Below are 27,912 nucleotides of genomic sequence, written 5' to 3' on the forward strand. Positions count from 1 at the left end.
GTTTTTCCGTGGGAAAATCGCAGGAATTTAAAATGCGATTTTCCCGCGGAATGGAATTCCGGAATTCTCGCGGTAATTTCCGCAAGAGTTCCGTTACGAGTGCACATAGCCTAACACTAGCTTGATTTTAAAGTCCGAAATGTTTGCTTACTCAATACTTGGTCGCGGCTCCTTTTTCATCAATTACTGCATCAATGCGGCGTGGCATGGACGCGATCAGTCTGTGGAACTGCTGAGGTGTTATGAAAGCCCAGGTTGCTTTGATAGCAGTCTTTAGCTCATCTGCATTGTTGGGTCTGGTGTCTCTCATCTTCCTCTTGACAATATCCCATAGATTCTCTGTGGGGTTAAAGTCAGGCTAGTTTGCTGGCCAATCAAGCCCAGTGATACTGTTGTTTGTAAACCAGGTATTGGTACTTTTGGCAGTGTGGACAGGTGTCAAGTCCTGCTGGAGAAGGAAATTTCCATCTCTAAAGAGCTTGTCGGCAGAGGGAAGCATGAAGTGTTCTAAAATTTCCTGGTGGATGGCTGTGCTAACTTTGGTCTTAATAAAACACAGTGGACCTACACCAGCAGATGACATGGCTCCCCAAACCATCACTGATTGTGGAAACATCACACTAGACCTCAAGCAGCTTGGATTGTGTGCCTCTCCACTCTTTCTCCAGACTCTGGGACCTTGATTTCCAAATGAAATGCAAAATTTATTTTCATCTGAAAACAACACATTGGACCACTGAGCAACAGTCCAGTTCTTTTTCTCCTTGGCCCAGGTAAGACGTTTCTGGTGTTGTCTATTTGTCATAAGTGGTGTCATGATCCCAGTGCGGGTTGGACCCACACGCTTGGGGTTAATGTCTGGAACCAGTGCTGGTGGACCTGCACTTCTGGGGTTAAATGTTATGATCTCAGTGCAAGCTCTTACCTGCACACCTGGGGCTTATTATTGTGGCCTCTCCTTGCTTCTGGGAAAGCTTTTTATAGCCTCAGGAAGCTCCAATGCCCGTCAGTTATACTTTCGCCCTTGGCAGAGTGTGTTGACCCCTGAGTGTGTTTGTGCTGTGTTCTTGTTTGCCTGATACTTTGGTTTTGACTCGGTCTGTTCTCTGGATACTGCTTGTTGAATTCTGCTTGGTACCTTCTATGTCTGTTTGGCTTTGACCACTGCCTGGCCCCGACTATCCGTTCTGTCTCATCCCTGGTACTTTACTGCTATCTCTTTGTATGACCCCCCGTTTGTCTGACCTGAGCATTCCTGTAGTTGTGTCCTGCCGATCTCTGGCAGCAGGACACTAAGCCCCGCCCTTTGCAGTCACATGACTATAGGTCCTTCACTGCTTGCTAACTTCAGCGTCTCCAGGTCCTGTTTGCCTGAGCTTCCCGGCTGTATCTGACCCCGGGCCCCCCTGCAGTGTGGGTGAGTCTTTGCTCAGCGGTGGCTGTACACTGGCGCTGACAGGACCGTGACAAGTAGTTTGACACAAGGAATGCGACACTTGTAGCCCATGTCCTGGATACGTCTGTGTGTGGTGGCTCTTGAAGCAATGACTCCAGTAGCAGTCCACTCCTTGTGAATCTCCCCCAAATCTTTCAATGGCCTTTTCTTAACAATCCTTTCAAGACTGTGGTTATCTCGGTTGCTTGTGCACCTTTTTCTACCACGCTTTTTCCTTCCACTCAACTTTCCATTAATATGCTTGGATACAGCACTCTGTGAACAGCCAGCTTCTTTAGTAATGACCTTTTGTGGCTTACCCTCCTTGTGGAGTGTGTCAATTACTGCCTTCTGGACATCTGTCAAGTCAGCAGTCTTCCCCATGATTGTGGAGCCTACTGAAACAGACTTAGGGTACCATTACACTTAGCGATGCACCAGCGATCCCGACAACGATATGGATCGCTGGTGCATCGCTAAGTGGTCGCTAGTGAGCTGCCACACAGGCAGATCTCACCAGCGACATAGCAGGGGTCGGGGGTCGCTATATACCTGTCAGACGCGGCGATCCTGACGTCCTCCCGCCCACGTCCATGCGTCGCTCGTCGGCGCCAAAGGAAGCCCAGCAGGAAGCTGACGACGAGAAATGGTCCAGGACGTTCTCGCGTGACCAGCGATGAGCAGCGGGGGAGCCGGTTGGAGGTAAGTATCACACATAGCGATATCGCTAGCAATATCGATGCTACGTCACAAAATCGGTGACGTTACAGCGATATTGCTAGCGATATCGCTATGTGTAACGGGGCTTAAGGAACCTTTATAAACACTTAGAAAGTCTTTGAAGGTGTTTTTTGTTAATTATTGTAATTAACTGAGATAATGACTTTTGGGTTTTCATTGTCTGTAAGCCATAATTATCAACATTAACAGAAATAAACACTTGAAATAGATCACAATAGATCACTCTGTCTGTAATGACGCTATATAATATGTGAGTTTCACTTTTTGTATTGGAGAACTGAAATAAATTAACTTTTTGATGATATTCTATTTTTGTGAGAAGCAACTGTATTTTCTCCTTGCAGTCCTACCATGTACTCTGTTGTTGTTCATTTAGTTGACTAACATTAGCTAATGTAATAGTCCTTTAGTTACTTAGATGTTTTCTTGGGTTCCTTTGTGACCTCACAAACTCTTATAGGCTTCGATCTTGGAATGACCTGAATTTGTCCCATTTGCATAAAATCTGTCTGACTATGGCATGGTGGAGCAGAAGCTCTTTGGAGATGGTTTTGTATATTTTCCTTCTTGAAGATCATCAATAATCTTTCATCTGAGGCCCTTAGAAATCTCCTTTGTTCGTGCCATGATTCACTTCCACAAACATGTTGTGAAAATAAGACTTTAACAGATTCCTGTTATTTAAACAAAATCACATCTGATTGACATGCCATTGATTGAATGCATCAGACTCTCATTTTACCTTCAAATTATCGCGTAATATAAAGGTTCAAATACTTTCACCATTCACAGACATCGGATATTGGATCATGGATCCATTAACCATGATCCAATATCAGATTTCTGTGATTGGCAAAAGTAGGTGACCCTTTATGATTATAGGATAATTCATTCTGCCCAAAGGACATGAATTCATGCAATCTACAAATGCTTTACATACAAACTGTTTTGAAACATGTCTTGAAAGCAGTATCACAATGATAGGCCTGCTAATAACGTATTTCTATATTTTCTTCATCTTCTTGTAGCTGCCCCCACTCTAGACCACTCCAAGTTGAGTAACTGGCAACAGCAGCCTGTAAATGTATTCCTGTCATCAAAACGCCCTCCGTGCGTAGAGGAGCTTCATCAAGAAGCCGAACTCAACCTACAGAGTCTACTTCAAGGTATGGTCACCACCAGCAATACGCTTATCTGCCATCTTATGCAAATGATAAATTGCTGCCACATTTCTTCCTCCATTTGTTCGGTGCCATCCATGGAGTAGCAGGGAACATTAGAAAAACAATAACGTTGACCTTCTGACTAACCTCGGCTCATTCTTCACCAGCGCCATAGCTGAGACTTATTACTGTTTTCTGATGCTACTGTTTTCTAAGGTTTCATGAAAAAAGATGGAACTTCCTATGACCTGACACAATAATAACTGGAATTTATCCCAAATATTGGTGTAAATTATTGGACAAATCTTGTGTAGATTTAACCCTTTCACGATGCCGCCATTTTCCTTTTTTATTGTTTTAGTTTTTTCCTCCTCTTCTTCCCAGAGCCATAACTCTTTTATTTTTCTGTCCACACATAAGTATGAGGGCTTGTTTTTTGTGGGACAAGTTATACTTTTGACTGACACCATTCATGGTTCTACATAGTGTACTGAAAAACGGGGAAAAAAATCCAAGTGTGGAGAAAATGTAAAAAAAAATTGCAATACTGACAATGTTTTTTGGGAACTGTTTTTACGATGTTCATCATGTGGTAAAAGTGACCGTGCAGTATGATTTTACTCATCAGTACTATTATGGTGATACCAAACATGTCCGTTTTTTTTTTTTATTTTAACTATAAAAAAAGCAGAAGTTTGCAAAAAGAAATTTTTTTTTGAGTTGTGTCGCCATTTTCCGAAACCCATAACGTTTTCATTGTTTGGTTGATGGAGCTGCAACACGAGATGATGTTTTTATTTATACCATTTTTGGATATATCTGATGTTTTCATCGCTTGTTACAGCATTTTTTTGTGGTGTTGCAGTGAACAAAAATCGTCATTTTGGCGTTCTTGAATTTTCGCTTACGGTGTTTACTGTTCGGGTTCATTTTTTTTATATTTGGATAGATCAGACTTTTCTGAACTTGATGATGCCACATTGTATTTTTTTTTATTATCTTTATTTTTAACGGGGGAAAAGAAAGGTGATTTAAACTTTCATCTTTTTTATTAGATTTTTTGTCCTTTTCACTGTTCTTAATAGTGGAGACTATGAAGGGGACTTGAAGCTGCAATCATCTGATCGCTTGTGTTATATAGTGCAATCGCACAGGCAAAGATTCAAAGGAGCTCCATGATGACAGGCATGGAGGCATGGGCGTACCCAGGACAAGCCATGGTCGTTCAGGTTGTAAAATTTTAGATCGAAAAAGGTGAATGAAACTGCTCCATACAGTATAATGAGCCCCATACCTGTATATACATCATCACCAGCCCCAGCACACTAAGCCCAGCACCTGTATATACATCATCACCAGCCCCAGCACACTAAGCCCAGCACCTGTATATACATCATCACCATCCCCAGCCCACTAAGCCCAGCACCTGTATATACATCATCACCAGCCCACTAAGCCCAGCACCTGTATCTGGATCATCACCAGCCCCAGCCCACTGAGCCCAGCACCACCTGTATATATCATGCAGGTGATGATGTAGATACAGGTGCTGGAGATGGGGAGAGCAGAGCACTCTCTCTCCACTCACAAAGAACGTCCTGACGTTCAAGTCAGGTGTTCTTAACCCCTATGTGCAGGGCACCCGGCCACTGACTCTCTTATGCTTGCGCGAGTGCGTGCACCTGTAAGGCTGCAGTGCCCAAAGATTTAAAGGGCCGGCGGCAGGAAAAATAGGTGGCCTCATCATGATAGGTGCACGACCCTGCTTCTAGGGGGGCAGCTTCCCCCCCACCCTACGGTGGGTACGCCCATGCACAGAGGTCTTCAGCAGATCCCCTGCTATCATAGAAACCTGTTGGAAACCCATGATCATGATCATGCCCCATGCCAGCGTGCATGAATTGCTTCTGTCAGAGTTTGACGGCAGCATGTAATAGGATACCGGCTACGCTCCACCCGCGATTATTAAAGGCAGATCCTATCTGTAAAGCACGGCCATCACCTGTCGGGTTTGGGGAGAGCTTTTTCCATACACCTACTACACCATATATACTACCTACTTGTGCTGTACATGTACGGCGGATGTCGTGAAGGGGTTGACAGTCTGGCCCCAAAAATAAGAAGACCAGAGATGGCACCAGAGTCTGTATAAATAAGACATATATAACATTATAATAGGACAGGAGTCTGGAATGACAGCCGTAATAAATTCCCCCATTTCTCTTCACAAAATTCCCATATGTGTTAGCTAGTAACAAGTGTGAGCCGTCTGTTGGTGCCAATTAAAGGGGATCTGTCACCAAGTTTGTACTGCCCTATCTAAGAACATAAAAATGACATAAATCCTGATTATTATAGGGGTATGTGACTTCTCTCAGTGCTGTGGAGCCCTCAGTATTCATGACCTGAGCACTAACCATGCCCACGTGACATTGACAGATTACTACGTCTAAAACAAACACACAGCAATAAATCATGCACCATTATGATAGATCAGTAATCTATATACAGTAAGTAGCACGTATTGGTGCAAGAAATGGGACCTATATATGGAGCCAATCGCATACAAAGCTAGCACAAAGAAAAGAAAATACGAACAGAACGGCCCACTTTTATAAAAATCTAAATTTTATTAATTCATCAAAGAGAACATGAACATGGGAGAGACATAAAGTGCAAATGTGCATAGACAAAAAATATACCAAAAGGGTACTGATTGTACAGGGCAACAAAAGATATTAAACACTTAAAGATCCATATAAATAATAATATCTTTATTTTTATATAGCGCTAACATATTCCACAGAGCTTTACAGTTTGCACACATTATCATCACTGTCCCCGATGGGGCTCACAATCTAAATTCCCTATTAGTATGTCTTTAGAATGTGGGAGGAAACCGGAGTACCCGGAGGAAACCCACGCAAACACGGGGAGAACATACAAACTCCTTGCAGATGTTGTCCTTGGTGGGATTCGAACCCACTGAGCCACCGTGCCACCCTAATCAATATATAATTAAACCATGCAGCGTGCTGGCCCTCATAAAGGTAAGTATATATTCATAATCATAGGACCACCACTGCACAACTAATCCTACCTATATAATAATGGCGTTGCCCCGGGACCTGTACCCACCCCAACGCGCGTTTCGGCCTAGCCATCGTCTTCGCAGTCCTAGGGAGATAGATGTCAATCAGTGGTGGGTGGAAGCCCTCAGCCCATGTGTACTGAGGACCCCTAACATTGATTGACAGCTCTTCTGCACAGTACTAGAGAGATGTCAGTCAGTGGTGGATGGAAACACTCATCCCATGTGTACTGAGGACCCCTGACATTGATTGACAGCTCTTCTGCACAGTTCTAGAGGTAGATGTCAATCAGTGGTGGGTGAAAGCCCTCAGCCCATGTGTATTGAGGACCCCTGGTTCACAAAGCACTGCTGGTGTAAGATCTTGTTTTCTAGAACTATATAAAAACCATATAATTGACATTCTGCTACAATCACGATGGCTGGCCTTCAGATAAACCAGGTTGTAGTTTCACTTTGTCATATGACATGAAGAGAAGATATTATAAAAGTGCCGCAGAAGCAGGGATTATGTTACATACTGTCCTAAAGCTATAAAGTGGGCAGTTATGAGCAAGACAACATCTGTTCATATAGAATAGGTTCTGTATGGAAATCTCATTTAGTGCATACTTCCAGAGAAATGATTCTTTACCATTCCAGCATATGCACATACTGTATTTAGAAGTGACCACATGTACCCCTCATATCATTTGCTCCACAGAAATCATTTCTCTACTCATAATTTGCAGGAAATAGACTAGTAGAGTTTCCTGTTTCAGCACAACTCTCAGACTTTGTTATTACTCTCTGGGGGTCTCCATGTTAAGGACAAAAGTCACATTTCTTCCTTTCTTACCAATATAGTCAGCAATTTTCCCTATTAATAAATCTGCCAAGAGGTGTCATTCACATATTGGCTGCCAGTAATTCTCTCATTTGTTCTCATTGTACTTTGAGTATCAGCTAAAGCTCTGCAGGGACATTATAAAAGGGAAGAGCTTGAAACAGAGCAGCCATAAGGAACACAGTTATGATCTGACGATAGATCGAAATCTGGCTCAAACATCATAGCCAGAGAATGGTCCTACATGACTGGTACTCCGAATGGTTAGAAGGAGTGTACCATACTCGGACGATAGACAACCACCACTCACAGGGAAAAGGGGATGTAGAGTCTGACAGCGTGTACCTCGAAAGAAGGGAAGATAAGTGAGGGTACTTGAGGGATAACAACATTTGGTTGATAGGAGCAGATCAACGCCTCCACCTAGTCTGTTGTCCGATCTTGAGGCATTAGAGAAATGTAGTCCACCATATGAAAGAGCAGCAGCAGTGGCTGCTGGATCCAAGTTTCAGTAAGAGCCATCAATGTCACCACTAGGTCTCAAGTGACTTGTTATGCAGCCAATCAACAGTGCAGCCAATCAACGACTGACTTCAATCCAGTACCTACATCAGTGGAACAGCGCTGGCACCAGAGGTGAGTGTAAGGTGTTATTATTTTATAAGGGAGAACATGGAAATTGAAAAGGGATTGTCCAAGTATTAGACAACCCCTTTAAGGTTCTGTCATGTCGGACGCTGTTCACACCACTGCGTCCGGCAGGCAGAGGTAGTTCCACCTCCAGCCACTATAGCCTCAGTGGCGCCGGCTTGATCTTCAGGCTCTCGGGGGTTAATCCTGATGGAGACCAGGTTGGATGGTTAGTGACGCCCACAGTCTTTAAATAGTCATGCTGGCCTATGGGCGTCGCCGATTATAGCTTGTGTTTCATACCAAGTGGTTCCGGTCTGGAGTGGAGGTGTTGCAGAGAGAGAGAGATTCGTGTTTGGTGGCGTATGATCCGTTGTTTTCCTTTCTCCTTCCCATATTTGTGTTTAGTTGTGCCCTGTTCACATTACTGTATATTCCTGTGTGTGTGCGGCGCAGTGCAGTTTAAGTTCTCCCTGTCTGTCATATTTGTGTGGGGGCTTTGGTGTTGTGACTCCTCACTGGGTGGAGGGTGGAGGGTTAAGTGCAGGGCTGAGCAGGAGATAAGGAAAGGGTGGAGGCTCAAGCATTTGCACCATCAGCAAAAACCCTGGGTTGAGGGTCAGACAGGGTTTCCCCTAGTTATAGGGACATCACAGGGGCCCCGGGAGTTACAGCCTTAGTTGAACTAAGCCCCCCGTGACAGGTTCACGGCTGAGTCTGCTATTATTCTGCTTATTAATGATCTAGAAGTCGGGATATATAGTGTTACTTCTATTTTTGTAGATGTTGCTATGTAGTATACAGCAATTTATGAAGGATGTCTGTAAGTTGCAAGCTAACTTGAGCAAAGTGAGAGTCCGGGCGCCCACATGGCAGAATCAGGATCAGTGTAGGTAAATATAAGGTTCTGCAGCTGGCCACTAGTTATATGTGGGCATCATATGTTCTAGGGGAGTAAAACTAGGATACTCACTTGTAGATATGAATCTGGGTGTAACAGCACAATGTCAGTCAGCTGCATCTAAAAACAGCAAGATATTGCCAAAAGAGGCATAGATGAGTGAGACAGGGATGTTGTCTTACTACTGACAAAGCAGCCCCACCTGGAATGTGCAGTTCAGCTTTGATGACAAGTTCATAGAAAGGAGGCCCTGGACAACAGGACAAGAAGAACCACAAAACTGAAGAGACATGGAGGAACGTGGTTATGAGGAAAGATTTAAGGAATTGTCACTAAACAGTTGGCAGGTGACCTGGGACCAGGGGCTCCTATCTAGTTCCTAACACTAGGGCATGCCCTGGCTTGCCCTATTACCCAGGTTACTTCTAAAGGTGAAGATGTCAGGTCCACCATCCTTGCCTTATCTCCTGTATCCACCCGCTGTCTGTACCCTTCCCCCACCCAGGGAAGAGGGGAGCAACCGTGTACCGAAGTACACCAACCAGACGAACAAGGCAACACGAACCAGGGCAACTGAAAACATCCGGCATACAAAAATTCACTCACATATAATAGAGCAATGCATCGGGAAGTGGAGGATGGAGAAAAACCAAAGAAAGAGGAGGAAAGAGAATTATCACACTTACTAACCCAAGCAACAGTCACAGATACATCCACCAAACGGCTCATACAACCACCAAACAACTCTCCTCCAAGCCATGCAGCATAAGCTAGCTCTGACATGGGTTTCAGTCAGGACCCAGATTATATAGGGGATGGGAGTGGCTAACCGTGCTTAGTTGAGAGCTAAGACTCCCAGAGCTCCCAAGATGGCCGATTAACCCCTGTTCTGCTAAAAGAAATTAACACCATTTAAAAAGAACCTGAAGTGCTGCGATCTTCTGGCTCCTGTCTGTTGCGGTAACCCTGTGACAGGAATTACATTTATTTAGTCTTGAGACGAGGCGTTTAAACTTGTATAATTAGAGAAATGGCCCATGCGAAAAATATGGTCAAAAGCTGTTTCATATACAACCTAAAACCCCCTCAAAAGACAAGGGGGCACTCCTTCTGTCCGGAGAAAAAAATGTTTCATCTTCAGAGGAGACAGGCCTTCTTTACCATTAAAGCTACTATTCTGTGAGTAAAAGTCCTTAAGAACTGGTCACAGCGCAAACTATAAATGGTTTTAAAAATAAGTATGATGTGATGTGCTGCTCCCGGAGGATGGGAGAGAAGGAGCCTGGCTCCCATCACCTGAGTGAATAGTAAGGATATTGTAACACGTGGCTCTGTATATTGCTGCTGTTTCTGTGATACATTTTTTTGAATATGGATTGTGTTTGCTGCCTGGTCTGGAATGATGGAGCTATCTACACTGTGATTTGTGATGTGCTGTTCCCAGAGGACAGGAGAGCAGGAGCTGAACCCCTCACCTGAGTGAGTAGTAAGGATATTTAACACACATGGCTCTGCTGTGTCTGTGATACATTTTTTGGGTATGGATGGTGTTTGCTGCCTGGTCTGGAATGATGGCGCCATCTACACTGTGATTTGTGATGTGCTGTTCCCAGAGGACAGGAGAGCAGGAGCTGGCTTCCCTGACCAGAGTGAGTAGTAAGGATATTGTAACAAGTGGCTTTGTATATTGCTACTGTGTCTGTGATACATTTTTTGGAATCACTTTTTTGTGTTTTCTATGCTCCTATGCTTACACTATCCTGATTGAAGAGACTCTGATGTGGATGGAAGAACATACTTAGAAGAAAAAATAAATAAAAAGGAATAAGCACCTTAGAATATTTGGGCAAGGTGGTAATCAACCGCTCACAAGAAAGTCTTTTTTTGTTTTTTTTTCCCATTCTAATAATGAAAACTAGCTGGGTGTGAGCGCGCTTGAAAAGATTTTTTTTCATATTTGCCATGCATGGTTTTAAAAAAATAATGCTTAGACACTTTTTAGAAGAAAATATCACAATTAGCATTTGTTGTGCAGTGGATCAGGTCCTGCATCATGATACTGTGCAGATGTGAACAGAGCCTGACTTTCCACTTATTGTCACCTTCTGTTTACTAATTGAGTTCATCTCTATGCAAAAACCTCAATGTGCAGAAAGGCACATAATGCCACCAACCAGGTCTATAACACCAATGGCCGAGCAATTGATTATTTAAAACACTCCAGGAGGGGACCTTCACCAATCAGGTAAGGATCGGCCATCAATCAATTGTTATATTTTAAAGGCCGTTGTCTGTTCAAATAATTTTGATGACCTTTTCTCAGTATAGGTCAATGTTATAGGATTTTTGGGGTTCGAACACCCAGCACCCTCAACAATCAGGTTATATTTCAAGAATTCGAGCTGTTCTGCTGTTCTCAGTAGGTAGGGGCCACTACTCTTTGCATGGAGCTGCCGCTCTGGTCTGTGTGTCCATATCTGGTGGCTGCCAAACATATAATAGTCGATCGGTGATGTTGTCTGGTGTTGGAATCCCACCAATCCAATAACGATGACCTATCGCTAGGTAAACAGTTAAACTTGACTGAACAACCCAGTTAATATCATGGATATTTGTGACAAAGTTTTGAAAAACGCCATTCTTCTACTTGGGCTTTGTTCACACATGTGGAGGTCCATCGCAGGTTCTGCCACTGTAACTGTCAGAAAGAAATGATGGGAAGTCCACGTGCAATGCGTTGTTCTGTTGCTATATAAGAACACAAAACTGGAGCTCAGCCTGCGGGTGTGAACGCGCTCTACAGGCTGCTGTGGACAAGAATCTGCAGCAAACCAGAAAATGTAGAGAAATCATATTCTTTATCATGTTCCTCGAGCTTTATTTAAAAAAAAAAATATTTACTTGAATTACTCTGTAAATTTGTTGCAGATTTTTGGGGCAAAATCTGGACTGAAAATCTACAGCACATTTTCCACATCTAAAGGAGTCAAATTTTGACCTCATCAGGAGGTCCGTTCTCTCACATATGAGAGTGTGGTCCGATTGTCAGCTGTTCTTTTCGTACATAGGGAGATAAAATATTTCTCCATCTTCTCCTTTCTGAAAGTCCGGGAAAAAATGTTTTTTTTTTCACGGACCCATAGACTCACACAGAGCAGCCCCACTTCATGAGTTTGGTGGGAACAGCCGAGTCCGTAGTTGGTGACTTCTTCTGCAGCCATCCACTCGGCGGTTTTTGAATGGGCAAGGACAGTAGGTGAGGACTTCGTAAGACAGTCAGGATAAAGTGCATCTAATAGATGTGCCTTTTCTGGGCGGCTGTGGGCTGCTATTTTTAGGCTTGAGGGGGGGCAGTATCCATGGCCCCTTACCAGCCTGGGAATACAAGCCCCCAACTGGTTGTCAAAAGTGGGGGTGACCCCATGACGTTTTTTTAATTTATTTAAATAATAAGAAATAAACAGCATGGGGACCCCTCTATTCTTGATCACAGCTGAGCACTCACACTGTCTTCTGACAGCGTGGGAACTGCGGCTCTTTGACAGGATGATTTTACTGCCGATCAGAAGCGGTGTTTGCTGCGCTGTCATGCACATGACAGCATGGCAAACACTGGATGTTCGGGCCTCCCATTCAAGTGAATCGGGTACGGGTACTGTTCTGGTACCCGAACCCGAACTTTTTGTAACTGTTCGGCCGAACCCACCAGACCTGAACATCCAGCAGTCTGCCCATCTCTACTGATAAGTGAGGGACGAGGCCATGGCTGCTTGTACTACTAGGCCAGTTATTGGGAATCTCACCATGAGCGTATGGTATATACACCTCCGATTTCAACGCATGGAATATATACAGCTCTGGTAAAAATTAAGAGACCACCACATCAAAGCCCTGTCATGGGCAGCCCATTCTCCAGACCTGAACCCCATTGTAAACCTCTGGAATGTAATCAAGGGGATGATGGATAGTCACAAGCCATCAAACAAAGAAGAACTACAGCAGCAGTGTGAAAGACTGGTGGAAGGCATTCCAAGACACATGAAAGCTGTTTTTAAAAATCATGGTTATTTCACAAAATATTGATTTCTGAACTCTTCCTGAGTTAAAACATTAGTATTGTTGTTTCTAAAAGATTATGAACTTACTTTCTTTGCATTATTTGAGGTTTGAAAGCACTGTTTTTTTTTTAATTTTGACCATTTCTCCTTTTCAGAAAAACAAAACAAAAAATGTATTGCTTGGAAATTCGGAGACATGTTGTCAGAAGTTTGTAGAACAATTTACATATTACTCAAAAATATACCTATAAAGAGAAAAATCAGACAAAATGAACATTTGGAAGTGGTCTCTAAATTTTTGCCAGAGCTGTATATATACCCCAGTACTGCCACTGCCAGCTCCACAATAACAAAAGGAACTAGCTTCCATCACCAATCATTTATACAGGCCAACTGGACACCCCTTATAGCTAGCATATGGCTTCAGAGAAGCTGTTTACAGAACGAGAGGAACAGAGCAATTATATTTAATATATTTAATCTGAAAAGTAGGCAGTGTTTATAAAAAATATGCAAGGATGTTACAACATGGGAACAAAATAAATGGCTCAGATTGTAGTGCAGGGAAGCAATCCTCACAGTAAACTGTGTCTTCCAGGACGGACAATGACAAAAACTAAAACCTCTAATTTTATTACATAAAAACACCCATTTGACTCTCCTCGGTGAGCTCACATCAGGGCTGATCATGAAATGTGGCTAGGGTCCAAAAATGAAGAGATCTCCAACTTTCAGGATATCGTCGCCCCTAGTGGTCCCAGGCGGGAGATATTAATGCCATATTTCATATTATTATTTTAGCTTTTCATAGATAGAAAAAAAGGCATTTATATTGTCTTCCATCTGTCTGATTTTAATTTGCGACTGATGTGCCGAACACATAGTCAATGTGTTACGTTTTCCACTTCACCACTATGCCGAAAATATGTTTGTCATAACTGTAGGACGTATGCTGTTCACAAAACCCCCAATATTCATAACTGAAATCCATGGCTCACAGCAGTCTGTTTGCAGTTCTCTGTACATAGGGAGGCAAGGGCCATAAGGCATCACCACAGGCCATAAATCTATTACCTCCCAAATTTTTCTGCAAGCTGTGGATGAACTTTGTGTCTGCAATCCATCAGATAACCCACTTTGATTACCTGTTCCCAGCAAGGGGGGTTCCAGCTGCATCGGTGTCATGTAGAGTGTCTTAAGCCACATGCACACGTTCAGCATATGGTCAGGATTTTACATCTTGTGAGAATCGTGTGGGAATAGTGGATGAGGGCAGGTATATCTCGCCCAGATTCCTTTCCTATGTGGCCTAGTCTGGTCAGTATTGCACCTGCTTGCTAATGAATAATGGGAGGTGGATATTAAAGGATGCCAGGTGGTTGTGTGAGTGTCTCAGCCTGGGAGCACAGAGAGCTTGTCTGTGTGAGAGACACACGTGAGTGGAAGCAGTGCCCACTGCAACTGTGGTTTGGCTGGACGGGAGAAGCCCGCCAGTGGGTAGTTAGGTTGTCCATTGTTTAGTTAGTGCCGGACAGGCAAGGATTTGTTTTATGTTTTATTTCCTCTTTTGCATTGCTTTCACCGTTAATAAACCTGACCCAGGGTCAGTTTCACCCGAATCCCAGCTCTGCGCCTGAGTTTCATGCTGAACGCACGTGACCTTTGACCCAAGCAAAGCCGATCCTGGAGTGTTTTATCACATTGTGGTGGAGAACGCGGGCATCACGTTGCAAGCATGAGCATGGAGGACGTGGTGAAAGCGCTGGTACAGTCCACCGCCGTCCAGCAAGAAGCTAATCGGGTGATGATGGCCCAGCTGAAGGAGTTGGTGGACATGACAGCTACCGATCGTTCGCTTCTCCAGCAGGTGGCGCAGCGCCTGCCAAGCTTACCTGATGGTAACCTGGAAGCAGAGTCGAGAGTGATTCACGTGAGTCGGTACTGGCAGAAGATGACGACCGAAGATGACGTCGAGGCATACCTGACCACGTTTGAACGGACGGCGGTGCGAGAAAAATGGCCGAAGGCACGATGGGCCGGCCTGATTGCCCCGTTTCTTTCCGGTGAGGCCCAAAAGGCGTATTATGACTTGGAACCTGAAGCTGCGCAGGACTTTGACAAATTGAAAGCCGAGATCTTGGCCCGGCTGGGAGTGACGACCGCTGTCCGTGCACAGAGAGTGCATCAATGGACTTATCAGCCGGATAAACCACCGCGGTCACAGATGTTCGACCTGATCCATGTGACGAAGAAGTGGCTACAACCCGAGGTGTTGACAGCGCCAGAGGTAATCCAGAGAGTCGTCATGGACAAGTACCTGAGAGCTCTACCGCCAGCCCTGAGGAAGTGGGTAAGCCATGGAAATCCTACGACGGCAGATCAACTGGTGGATCTGGTTGAACGTTACTCCGTGGCGGAAGGACTCCGAGACGACGCTACCCCACCTCGTTCTTCATCATCTCCACGTGGAACCAGTAAGACTGTTCCAGGGAGTAGGGGAGATGGAAAAATCCCTAAGACAGTGGGGGAGGAAAACGGGACTGCCCGCACTGCGAGGCCGAGAGTAACGAACTATGGTCTAAGCAAGGGGCCCGTTAGGTGTTTCCGCTGCCAAGAGATGGGACATATTGCTGCGAACTGTCTGGTCACTACTGAACCCATGCAGTGCGACGTCACAGACTCTAAAAACCGCATGTCTATGGTTGCACGGGTAGTGAGTGTGAATGCCGGTCAAAAGGATGAGGAAAAACACTTGTGTGATTTAACTGTTGATGGCAAAAATGTGGTGGCATTGTTAGACTCGGGAAGTGTGGTGACTCTGGTTAAGGCCAGTCTGGTGTCAGCCCCGACTGGACCATCAGACAAATTTTCTGTAACGTGTGTGCATGGAGACACCTGTTCGTACCTCATCACGGTCATATGCATTACTACTTCCTATGGGTCTGTGCAACATAAAGTGGGACTCGTCCCGGCGTTATTGCATGATGTTATCCTGGGCCGGAATTTTCCCCACTTCTGGCAATTGTAGGAGAATCAGTTGATGCCCTCGGGTAATAGTGTACATGATTCTTCTCCCAGGGCGCGTGGGGGTCTCGAACCCCTGTAAGATGTCTCCCCGGAAGACTCGGGGGAAGAGTCTGCGGGAAATGACCTGCAGTTCCCGTTTTCAGTCATGGCGGGTGATACGGAGGAGACCGGGGAAGAGGAGGAGGCCGACAGCCGTCCACCTCCCCGTTTGCCGGATTTAGAAGTTCAGAAAGATGACTTCCAAAGCGAGCAAATAAAAGATCCTACCCTTTCTCAGGCTAGGACAAATGTAAAAGTGATAAATGGGGTACCCGTAGAACCTGGCTCTAGGCTGGCATATCCTTACATGGTTCTGGAGAATGATTTACTCTATCAGATAGAGAAAAAGGGGGAAGATACGGTGCAACTATTAGTCGTGCCAAAACCCTACCGGCGGCAGGTGCTGGACCTGGCCCACGGACATGTGATGGGAGGTCACCTGGGAGTCCAGAAAACCACCGAAAGGATATTACACTGTTTTGTTTGGCCAGGCATGCATCACGATATTCGTGTATATTGTGAGTCTTGTCCTGACTGCCAAGCCTCTGCACCTAAGCCCCGGTTCTGTAGCCCTTTGGTACCCCTACCTATTATTGAAGTCCCGTTTAAGAGGATTGGGATGGATTTAGTTGGGCCCCTTCCACGGTCTGCACGTGGACACCAACATATCCTGGTCATCTTGGACTATGCCACTCGTTACCCGGAGGCCATCCCTTTGCGTAACACGGCCACCAAGACGATTGCCAAGGAACTGGTGCATGTGTTTAGTCGGGTTGGTATACCAAAACAGATACTCACCGACCAGGGGACCCCCTTTATGTCCAGGGTAATGAAGGAGCTCTGCCGATTGTTACAAATCGAACCGTTACGCACATCCGTGTATCACCCTCAAACAGACGGGTTGGTCGAACGGTTCAATAAAACTCTGAAGCAGATGCTGAGAAAGGTGATAGACAAGGATGGGAAGAACTGCGACTATTTACTTCCGTATTTGCTTTTTGCCATCAGGGAAGTACCCCAGACTTCCACGGGATTCTCGCCTTTCGAGTTATTGTACGCCCGACGTCCTCGCGGACTGTTAGACGTTGCAAAAGAAACCTGGGAGGGTCAGGTCACACCGTTTAAAACAGTGATAGATCACGTCACACAAATGCAGGACCGTATTGCGGCTGTTATGCCTATCGTCAAAGAACACATGATACAGGCTCAAGGAGCCCAAAAAAGAATCTATGATAGGGGCGCCAAGATCCGTACGTTTGCACCCGGAGATAGGGTGTTGATCCTGGTCCCCACGGTGGACAGTAAGTTCCTGGCAAAGTGGCAGGGCCCCTTTGAGATTAAGGAAAGAGTTGGTGAAGTAAACTACAAAGTATACCAGGCAGGTAAACGGAAACCTGAACAGATTTATCATGTAAATCTGATAAAACCCTGGAAAGATCGGTCTGCCTTGTCAGCGGAGCTGGCCCGTCCCGTCTGCTCACATAAAGTACCGGAGGTACAGGTTGCAGAGACTCTCTCGGAGCGGCAAAAGACTGAGGTCAGGCAGTTTCTACTTTACAACCAAAAGTTTTTCTCAGAAAAACCCGGGCAGACTACGCTAATGAAATATGACATTGTAACGGAACCTGGTGTCACAGTTCACGTAAAGCCCTACCGAATCCCGGAAGCGTGCCGTGAAGCCGTTTCCCGAGAAGTGAAGGCAATGTTAGAGTTTGGTGTCATTGAGGAATCGCACAGTGCTTGGTCCAGCCCGATTGTGCTAATTCCTAAACCGGACGGCACCATCCGGTTCTGCAATGACTTCAGGAAACTGAATGCGGTCTCAAAATTTGATGCCTACCCTATGCCCCGGGTCGACGAGTTAATAGATCGGTTAGGAAAAGCCCGGTATATTACGACCCTAGACCTAACAAAGGGGTATTGGCAGATCCCTCTGGCGGAGGCTGCCAGAGAAAAGACGGCATTTGCTACCCCAGAAGGTCTATTTCAGTATGTGTATATGCCGTTTGGACTGCACGGAGCACCGGCGACCTTCCAGAGACTGATGGATCGAGTCCTGAGGCCACATAGGCGGTACGCTTCGGCCTATTTGGACGACATTGTCATTTACAGCTTGGACTGGGAGACTCATCTCCAGAAAGTACAAGCTGTGATTGACGACCTGTGGGAGGCAGGTCTAACCGCGAACCCCAAGAAATGTCACATCGGGCTAGAAGAAGCCCGGTATTTGGGGTATGTAATTGGGAGGGGTGTTGTTAAACCCCAGGTTGATAAGATTCAGGCAGTTCAGGACTGGCCGCAACCTGTCAACAAGAAGCAGGTACAAGCCTTCCTGGGGATCGCCGGCTATTATCGCCGGTTCATACCCAATTTTGCAGCCATCGCTACCCCCCTGACGGATCTTACAAAAGGGAAAGACTCCGTCATGATTAAATGGAGTTTAGCGGCTGAAGAAGCCTTCCATAGCCTAAAACGGACACTTTGCTCTCAGCCTGTACTGGTGACTCCGGACTTCTGCAGCGAGTTTGTGGTAAAACAGATGCCTCTGATACCGGTATCGGGGCCGTACTCTCACAAGTGAGGGACGGAGTGGAACACCCAGTCCTCTATCTCAGCAGGAAGCTGAATAAACACGAGCAAAGGTATGCAGTCGTAGAAAAAGAGTGCCTCGCCATTAAGTGGGCTCTAGAGGCCCTCAAATATTACCTGGTGGGCCGAAAGTTCAGGCTGATCACTGACCATGCCCCTCTCAAGTGGATGCACATGAACAAGGAACGGAATAGCCGGGTGACCCGGTGGTTCCTTGCCCTGCAGGCCTACACTTTTACGGTGGAGCACCGCCCAGGCGTACAGATGGGAAATGCAGATGCCCTGTCCCGAGTGCACTGTTTGGCGGGTGTCATTGCTCGACCGGAGTGGTCTGAGCAGAGGGGGGGGATATGTGAGAATCGTGTGGGAATATTGGATGAGGGCAGGTATATCTCACCCAGATTCCTTTCCTATGTGGCCTAGTCTGGTCAGTATCACACCTGCTTGCTAATGAATAATGGGAGGTGGATATAAAAGGATGCCAGGTGGTTGTGTGAGTGTCTCAGCCTGGGAACACAGAGAGCTTGTCTGTGTGAGAGACACACGTGAGTGGAAGCAGTGCCCACTGCAACTGTGGTTTGGCTGGACGGGAGAAGCCCGCCAGTGGGTAGTTAGGTTGTCCATTGTTTAGTTAGTGCCGGACAGGCAAGGATTTGTTTTATGTTTTATTTCCTTTTTTGCATTGCTTTCACCGTTAATAAACCTGACGCAGGGTCAGTTTCACCCGAATCCCAGCTCTGCGCCTGAGTTTCATGCTGAACGCACGTGACCTTTGACCCCAGCAAAGCCGATCCTGGAGTGTTTTATCACAATCTGTATTTGTAGCCAAAATCAGGAGTGGAACAGTCAGAGAATAAGTATAATAGAAACACGTCACCACTTCTGTATTATCACCCACTCCTGGTTTTGGCTACAGTTGCTGATGTAAAATACAAACCAAATACTGAATATGTGCACATGATTTTAGAGTGCTAGCTTTTGTTCCCTTCAAGTCACGATGATTCCATGCTTCAGTGTTCACTATGCGAACTATGAGATGGCATCATAGATTTTACAATTACATCTATGGCACCAAGGTATAGATACAGGGCAAGGATGCCAGTGTAACCTGTAAGAGAGGACAACAAGGAGAGTGCCGCTTTTGGGGAAACAGATTTGCAGACAACAGAAAGGCATGCCTCTGTTGTGCATGTTCCTCACAGAAGTCTCAACGATACAGAGTACCAAACTGAGACAAGAGGAGAAGATAAGTCATAAAGGGTCACATAGAGAGAATAGCTGATGGTTAAGTAGCTAAGTATCTGTCTATAAGGAGGGATAAAGAGTCATCTCATGCATTACACGATTATAAACATGAAGCCAAGAAATATGTTTCCTCCTCCAGTTGTCACATCTCTTCTGAGACCTGCTCTTGTGATATCTGCTTCTGTTATCAGATGCTGTTAGTGGGGGAGATGTTGGCACCAGTCTGGCAGTATTGGTGTGTGATATCAGGAGTACTCTGCTCCCTGCTTTGACCAATTGGACAGCACCCCAGCTTACTGCTGGGAGTTGTCAGATAAATTGATTCTTCCTGTTTTGCTTCTGCATCTCAGCTCCTGTTTTGTCTGTTCTTTTCCTATTTTGACCTTGGCCCATTTATTGACTAATCTTCTGTAGTCTGGTTTTATACCTTGTCTGGCCTCCTGGTGATGATCAAGTGACCTGACCACTCCGGCCAGCCTGCTTCACCCAAATCCCATGCTGTGTCCCCTTCCTTCGGTTACCTATTTAAGTCCAGATCCTTTAACAGGTGTGTGGAGACACGGGGAGTCGGAAGGCACCCAGGTCCGCTAGCCGAAACCGCATGGACCAGGTATCGTCCCGCCGAACGTCCGCTCTCCCTTTAACGTGGGCATAACGCTACTCAGACAACACGGGGTAAGGGTAAAACAGTGTGGCAATGTTTATTGAACCACAAAACGTGTAGCGTATCCTACACATGATAAGTGACTTCCATCAATACTATGCATTAACTGGACTATATGTGGCTGGGCATCAAAGCTTGTTCAGTATGTTGACTGTTGAAGCATTTGTTGAGGATGGTTTTTCTTAGGGTGCATTCTATACATGATAAGTGAATTGGATTAATTGGATCATAGAGCTTGTCCATATTGTCTTCTTCTGATGAGGATGTTCTTCTTATTTATCTAATGATTTAGGCATACCATAGAGGATGTTTAATTATAAGGGCTGAATGCTCAGTCATTTCTTTCACCTATTTTGGGGCGCCAAAAAATAGTTTCTTTTAGGGTGCCATCCTCCACAGCAAGGTAGGCTGACAGTTAGGCTTATTGTAGGGTATGCCTAGATTTTTTCTGGTCGTTATTTTCTCATATTTTGGGTATTGGCCCGTTTTTCACTGGGAAGGTGTTTTTAACATGATTATTAAAAACTGTTATTAAGGGAATTTATGTTCACTTTTTTTATTTAATTCCTGTGATAATTGATTTGGTTCAAACTCATTTATTATTATTTATTTATATAGCACCATTAATTCCATGGTGCTGTACATGAGAAGGGGATTACATACAAAGTTATAGATATCGTTACATACAAAGTTATAGATATTGTTACATGCAAAGTTATAGATATCATTACATACAAAGTTATAGATATCGTTAACAGTAAACAAATTTACAATGACAGACTGGTACAGAGGAGAGAGGACCCTGTCCTTGCGGACTTACATTCCGCTTATATCCACTCTGGTCTTCTTTCCAAGGCCGAGTTGGTGGGGTTGGACATTGTAGCGTCCAAAACCTGCTGTGCATGCCTCATCAATGGTCTGCTGAGTCTGTATGCCTTCCTGGTTGTGGAGCACTGGACGGTGTGTGAGAACCCCTTTCCCCTGCAGCTCCCTCGGTTGAGTAGGATCCCACTGTTGCCACCATAATGTGGAGACACGGGGGGGTCGGAAGGCACCCAGATCCGCTAGATGAAACCGCATGGACCAGGGATCGTCCCGCCGAATGCCCGCTCTCCCTTTAACGTGGTCGTAACGCTACTCAGACAACGCAGGGGGAGAGGAAAACAGTGTGGCCAAGTTTATTGAGCTATAAAACAGGCAGATAAGACGTAGAACAGTCCCAGCACAGTACTCAAGATGGTGCACATTACAGTGGATCAGTACAGCCTGGAGTCTAGCCGAAGAACCTCCTCTGGGCCGAGGATCTCAGTCATACTGGTTCTTCCTATTGTTACAGATTACCCAATGGCTTTCCCCCCTTACCAAAATAAAAGACAATTTTTACAGATTCTAGGATTAAATACCGAAGCAGAAAGTCACAATATTATACAGAGGTGTCAGCACCGGCGTACAATACTGGTGATTAATCCTATGCCTACTACTCCAGAGGGCAGTAGCGGCTCACTGAAAAGGCATCTAACAACGAGAGTGACCTAAGTAACCAGACTGTATTAGGAATGCACTCACCTATCACTTCTCTTCATTTACAGGGGACTGTTTTGCAGAAGAATTTGAAGACCGTTATGTAGATACTAAGGTTACCAGTCAGACGTTTCGCTACTCTGCTCTGTCACAATCTACAACACTTCCGCCAGACACTCCCACTAGAAGTACACCCAGACGTCTGGAATTTGTCTACCTGGTAAGTAGCCAAATAGTCCCAATATAGGCTACTGGCTGTGCGATCAAGTAAAGCAGTATTAAAGGGAGCAAAGCAGGTGTTTGCTTCCCTATCTGAGAGCAGCATCATTTAGGGGCAGGGACACTGATACCAGCGATGTGTCACTTACTTGGGTGCTTTCTTTAGTTTTGATAAAATCATTGTTTTATCTTCTGGAGATCTAGCAGAGCTCTGAATGCTGAACTCTGTATAACTCAACCCACATCACTGATTGGCAGCTTTCTGTGTAGACTTTGCATAGGCAGAAAGCTGCTAATCAGTGGTGGGAGTGGCATTACACAGAGCTCATGAATATGGTAGACTACATGCAGCAAGTTTACTAGTCCTCTAGTGATAATCTCCTGCTGATAAATCTGTGATTTTATCAATCCTACAGCAGGCAGCCCAGTAAGTGACACATTGCCAGAATTAGGGTCTCAGTCTCCACATTATCTTCCTGTCAGATTAGGTTGTTAAAGTGTGATAAAGATTCTCTTTAAGTATTTCATTTGTTCTGAACTTACGTAACCTATGACGAGTTATATGTTTCTCATATTTTCAGTTCTTCACCCCCGAAGCCTGTTTTCACCTTCCTGCTAGGCCAATTTTTTCAGTGTTGACCAGGGTCACTTTATGTGATTATCACTCTGGAATGCTTCTATATTTACCAGTGATTCTGAGATTATTTTTTGTGACACATTGTACTTTTTGTTTGTGGTAAATTTAGGCCAGTGAATGTTATTTTTACGGTATTTATGAAAATATCGGAAATTTGGTGATAATTTTAAAAAAAATTGCAATTTTCCATCTTTGAATTTTTATGCCTTTAAAACAGATAATCATAAAACAATTGCACAAAAACCAGGTACTAAATAACATTTACTATTCATGTTAATGACGTTTTCTAGATTTTTTTCACATTGTTAGAAGGTTTAAAAATGTAGCAAGAATTTATCATTTTCTCAAAGAAATTTAAAAAAAAAAATTTTTTAGGGAGGACTTCACTTTTGCAATGCCTTTGAACTTTTCATTTCCCCAAGTGTAATAGCAGAGAATGGAGCCTCAAACTGTGGAGCCATTTCTCCTAAGTAGTCCTACACCCTACATGTAATTGACACCCACTGCCCCACAGTCTGTGCCGCACCCAAGGGCTCAGAGGGGAGGGAGCACTATTTGACTTTCAGGGCGCATATTTGGGGGAATTGCCAAAACAGCAGAAACCCCAAGACATTGACCACATTAGGAAAGTAGATCCTTCAAGGATTCATCTTGTGGTGTGAGGAGCAGATTGAACCCATTGGGCCATAAAAATGAAAAATTTTATTTTTTTTTGTACTAAAATGTTGTTTTTGCTTCAAATATTTCTTTCTCACAGTGAGAATATGAAAAAGGAACCTACAGAGTCATGTGAGGGTTTGTTTTTTGAGGGAGTTGTTTTTATTGGTGCCATTTTGCGGCACATAAAGTTTTTTGATCGCTTTTTATTTCAATTATTGAGAGGCAGGAAGATAATAATTCAGGAATTGTTTTTCTTTGTATTCTTTTTATGCAGTTCAGGTGGTAAAAGTGATTAGACATTTTAGGTCAGTGCAGATTACAGTAATGCCACACATACAGTATGTGGGGTCTTGTCATTTTTGCTACAATTGCACAAAATCATTTTGTAAGAAAAAACCTTTTCTTGCCGTGTCTTTTTTTCTGTGTTCACTGTTGGGGTTATACAGTGCGAGTTTTATAGTTCGGCTCGTTACAGACACAGCGATGCCAATTATGTGAACTTTTTCATTTAGATTTACATAAAAAAAAATTTATTGGTGAAACTTTTTTTCGTAATTTTTATCTTTATTTTGTGCGTTTTAAATAATGTTTCCTTAACTATTTTTATTACTTTTTTACTTAGTCTCCCTATGGGACGTGAACATTTTATAATTTGTTTGCTTGTCTAATACCCTACAATACTTAGGCCTATCTACAAAGAAGGGCTAGTACCCGGCAATGCATAACAGTCCATCATGCCATGTAGACCCAAGGGGCATTGTGTGACCTCTGCTTGCCTTGACAACCATTGGCTCTCTGTGATCGCATTGTGGGGGTGACAATATGATGAGATACAGTCTCTTCCGTCTCAAAACCTTCAAAATACTGTGATCACTATTGATTGCTGGCCCCGACCCTGACCCTGACCTCGACCCTGGCCCCAGCCCTGGCTGTTGCGGCAGGAGCTCAGCTGTCAGTGAAGCCAAGTTTCCAGCGGTGATCTTTCATGTAAAATGCCATTCTTCATTAATCCATCCCAAAATCTCTGCAAAATATTTCAGACAAAAAACAATAATAATATGGTAAAAAAAATAATACAGGACAAAAATCCCCCAGATAAACAGTGAAATGTACCCATTTATCTTTTTATAGTCGTAGCTGTGTGCTTATATATGGTGCAACTACAGAGCATTATTTATTCCTTTTGGCCCCCTCCTTTTTTCTTCCTCTTCTTCACTGGTACTAATAATGTACTGAAAAATGGGGGAAAAAAACCTCACTAAAAAATGGGGAAAATTGGCCAATTAGGATGAAATGGTAAAAAACCCTCAATCCTTCAACTGTTTTTGGGTTTTCTTTTTATGGTGATCATTGTGAAGGTAAAATGAGACCTGGCAACATGATTCTTCAGTACAATTTCAGCAATATGAAAACTGTATAGGGTATTTAGTAATTTATTATGCAAACAAAAATGTAGAATTCTGTAAAAGAAAAATTGAAAAAATTGGTTTGAGTTGTCATCTGAACCACAAAACAGTTTTATTTTTCCTTCCATGTATGAGGAGTCCTGTTTTGCATGCAGAGTTGCTGTTTTTTATTTATATGATTTTCGGATAAATACTGGGCTCAGTTTTTACCACTTTTTGTTGGATTTTTCTTGACAGTTACGGTGACCAAAAAGCTGCAATATTTCCATTTAGATTTTCTTGACATTTTGGTTAATTAATTTTATATTTTGACAAATAAAACCTTATCTGACCCGGTGATACCATATTTTTTTAATAATAATAGTAAGAATAGCAATAATAATTGTAATTATTATTGTTATTTCTTAATTTTTTAATTGAGAAAATCATTAAAACTCTTATATTTTTTAATTTTTCTAATGATAGAGTAAGCTGTTTTTATTTTTCAATTTTAGGTTGCCTACAGTTTTTTGAGGGAGATTCAGTGAGCAAAAATCTTAACTTTGGGCATTTTGATCTATATCAGGTTTCCGGTTTTGATTAATTAATTGAATAATTTGATATTTTGATCTGATTTTTACAGGCTATATATGTTTTACTTTTTTATGTCTTTACTTTTGAATCAGGAGAAGAAAAAGAGGCGAGTTAAACTTTTATATTTTTTATTTCTTTCACTTTTTTTTCAACATTTTTTAATTAACATTTGCTTTATTTTTTTAATTCTCATATGGAACTTGTACGTATAATCATTTGATCGCTTGTTTTATATGCTGCAATAGTACAATATTGGTGTACATAGGTAAATTGACATTCACCTATGAAGCCCAGGCCCAGGCTGGGCTTCATAGATGGACAAACATGGCAGTGACCTACTGAAGGTTCACAGCTGCATTGGTGACTGAAGGCCCCCAACTTCCATGGTTACCTATTGAAGGCCCCCGGCTGCCATAGTTAACTATTGGAGGCACCTGGCTGCCATGGTTACCTATTGAAGGCTCCCGACTTCCATGGCTACCTATTGAAGACCCCCTGCTACCATAGTTACCTATTGAAGATCCCTGGCTACTGTGGCAACTTATTGGTTCCCCTAAATTACATTATAGCAGGGGGCAATGATGACTAGTGCGTTAAGCATGCCAGCGACTAAGAAGGCTAAATAATAACACCGCATACTATACTAAGTGAGATAGCGATGTTGACATAAAATCTAATACATTTTGCCCTTGTTTTAAAGACTTCATGTGTTATATCAACAGCCAACCAACAGAAGAGTAAGTGAAGATGAAACGACCTCTGTAGGAGTAAGACCTCGGGAGACTTGTCTGAGTCTACCTACAACTCCGGATAAGCAGGTGGCCTGGATTAAAGCATTCCCATTTCCTATCCCAGAAGAGAGACGGTGGCATCAGTCCAACTCCATCCAGACTAATATTGTGCCCATTAATGTATCTGGTATGTTATGAAAATCTTACAGTGATTTAAAATTGATCTCTTTACAGTTTTCCTGTCAATTCTGTTAAACAATTTTTTTTGTCACATACAAGCTATTGTCTTGTCCATCGATGTGATACAGTGTGTTGAAATATACTTACACAAAGCTAACATACATACTTACATTCTAGAGATCAAAATCAGGATATTTAACTCTGGCTCAGGAAAGACCCCCGCCCAAAGACCAAAATCTCCTGGAATGCCCAGGATCTTTTGGGAAGTGTTTGCTTGGGTTGTGAGATTGTATCAGCAATATTGAAATTGTTCAAAATCATCAATTAAGACAAAGAATAGAATGCAGTATCCAATAGGCCACCATCAGCTTGCCTTACCTTCAGAATTGTACTGGGAATTTGACAACTGTTAGTAGAACATTCAAGTTGCTGACTGGTGTAAGGCACCTCCCAAAATACAAGAATGTTCTTCTGACAGTACCTGTATTCACAATTTTGGCAGGGACCCTATGGTGGCATCTTACCTTCTGCGTACTTATAGGTAGATGACTAGGCAGACTAACAGTTCTTGGAGACTCAGGTCAATAACCACCACAGGTCTATTACTTAAAATTTACATTCTTTCTCTCTACAATCACATCATTAGACCTCACCACACATTTATAGTTATATGGTTTTGACTGAAGTCAATATTGAAGAGATTTTTCACTTTCTCTTGTTAGTGAAATTTTCCTCACAAATTGACTTGCAGTTGTGTCCAAAAGATGGCTACTTGTGGAGGAGCAGGTTACTAGACCTTTCTATCAGCATTTCCTACCTATGGCTGCTGGTGGAGGAGTAGGTGACCAGACCTGTCCATCAGTCTCCTCCAATTGGCTGCTGGTGGAGGAGTATGTGACCAGTCCTGTCCATCCGCTTCCTCCAATGGCAACTGATGGAGGAGTATGTGACCGGACCTGTCCCTTAGGTCCTCCAATGGTTTTTCGTGGAGGAGCATGTGACCAGACTGTTGTGCATCATTGGACAGATACAGTGGGTGAAAAAAGTATTGAACATGTCACCAATTTTCTAAGTAACTGTATTGTGTTATGTTTAATAGTTACTGTATGTGTAACAATTTGAAATGACACAGGGAAAACATATTGAACACATGAAGAAACAGCAATGCAAAATGCCATGGAAAGTCATAACATCAGCTGATATCTAACAGTAATTACAAAGCAATCCTACCACTAAGTTCCAAATAGTATTAGATGGTTCAAATGATGGCATATAACAAGGTGTCTCATTCCCAAGGTGTCACACAAGAAACATCTCATGATGGATAAAACTAGTAATCTATCTCAAGACCTTCACAACCTTATTGTTGAAAAACATACTGATGGCATTGGCAGAAGAATTTCTAAACTAATGAAGGTTCCAGTAAGGACTGTTGGGTTTGATAATCTAGAAGTGGAAAGAACATTATTTCACCATAAACCGGTCATGACCAGGTGCTCCCAAAGAGGACAGAGGAGTGAAAAGAATTATTAGAAGAAAAAAGAAATAAAGAAGCTCACCACACCAATATTGTTCG

At 43.6% G+C, this 27,912-nt stretch overlaps 1 protein-coding gene across 2 annotated transcripts in view; it reads left to right on the top strand.

Moving 5' to 3' along the window:
• NHSL2 (NHS like 2) overlaps positions 1-27,912 on the top strand; it is a 236,978-nt gene that overhangs the window by 136,804 nt on the left and 72,262 nt on the right. For both annotated transcript variants that reach the window (XM_073558774.1, XM_073558775.1), the window contains exons 2-4: positions 3,205-3,342; positions 21,999-22,150; positions 26,148-26,343. In XM_073558774.1, coding sequence (XP_073414875.1) covers positions 3,205-3,342; positions 21,999-22,150; positions 26,148-26,343 — 486 coding nt within the window. The remainder of the gene's footprint in view (positions 1-3,204; positions 3,343-21,998; positions 22,151-26,147; positions 26,344-27,912) is intronic.

This window comes from Dendrobates tinctorius, unplaced genomic scaffold (genome assembly GCF_039654945.1).
Source record: "Dendrobates tinctorius isolate UK_male_01 unplaced genomic scaffold, ASM3965494v1 ptg000258l, whole genome shotgun sequence".
Taxonomy (NCBI): Eukaryota; Metazoa; Chordata; class Amphibia; order Anura; family Dendrobatidae; genus Dendrobates; species Dendrobates tinctorius.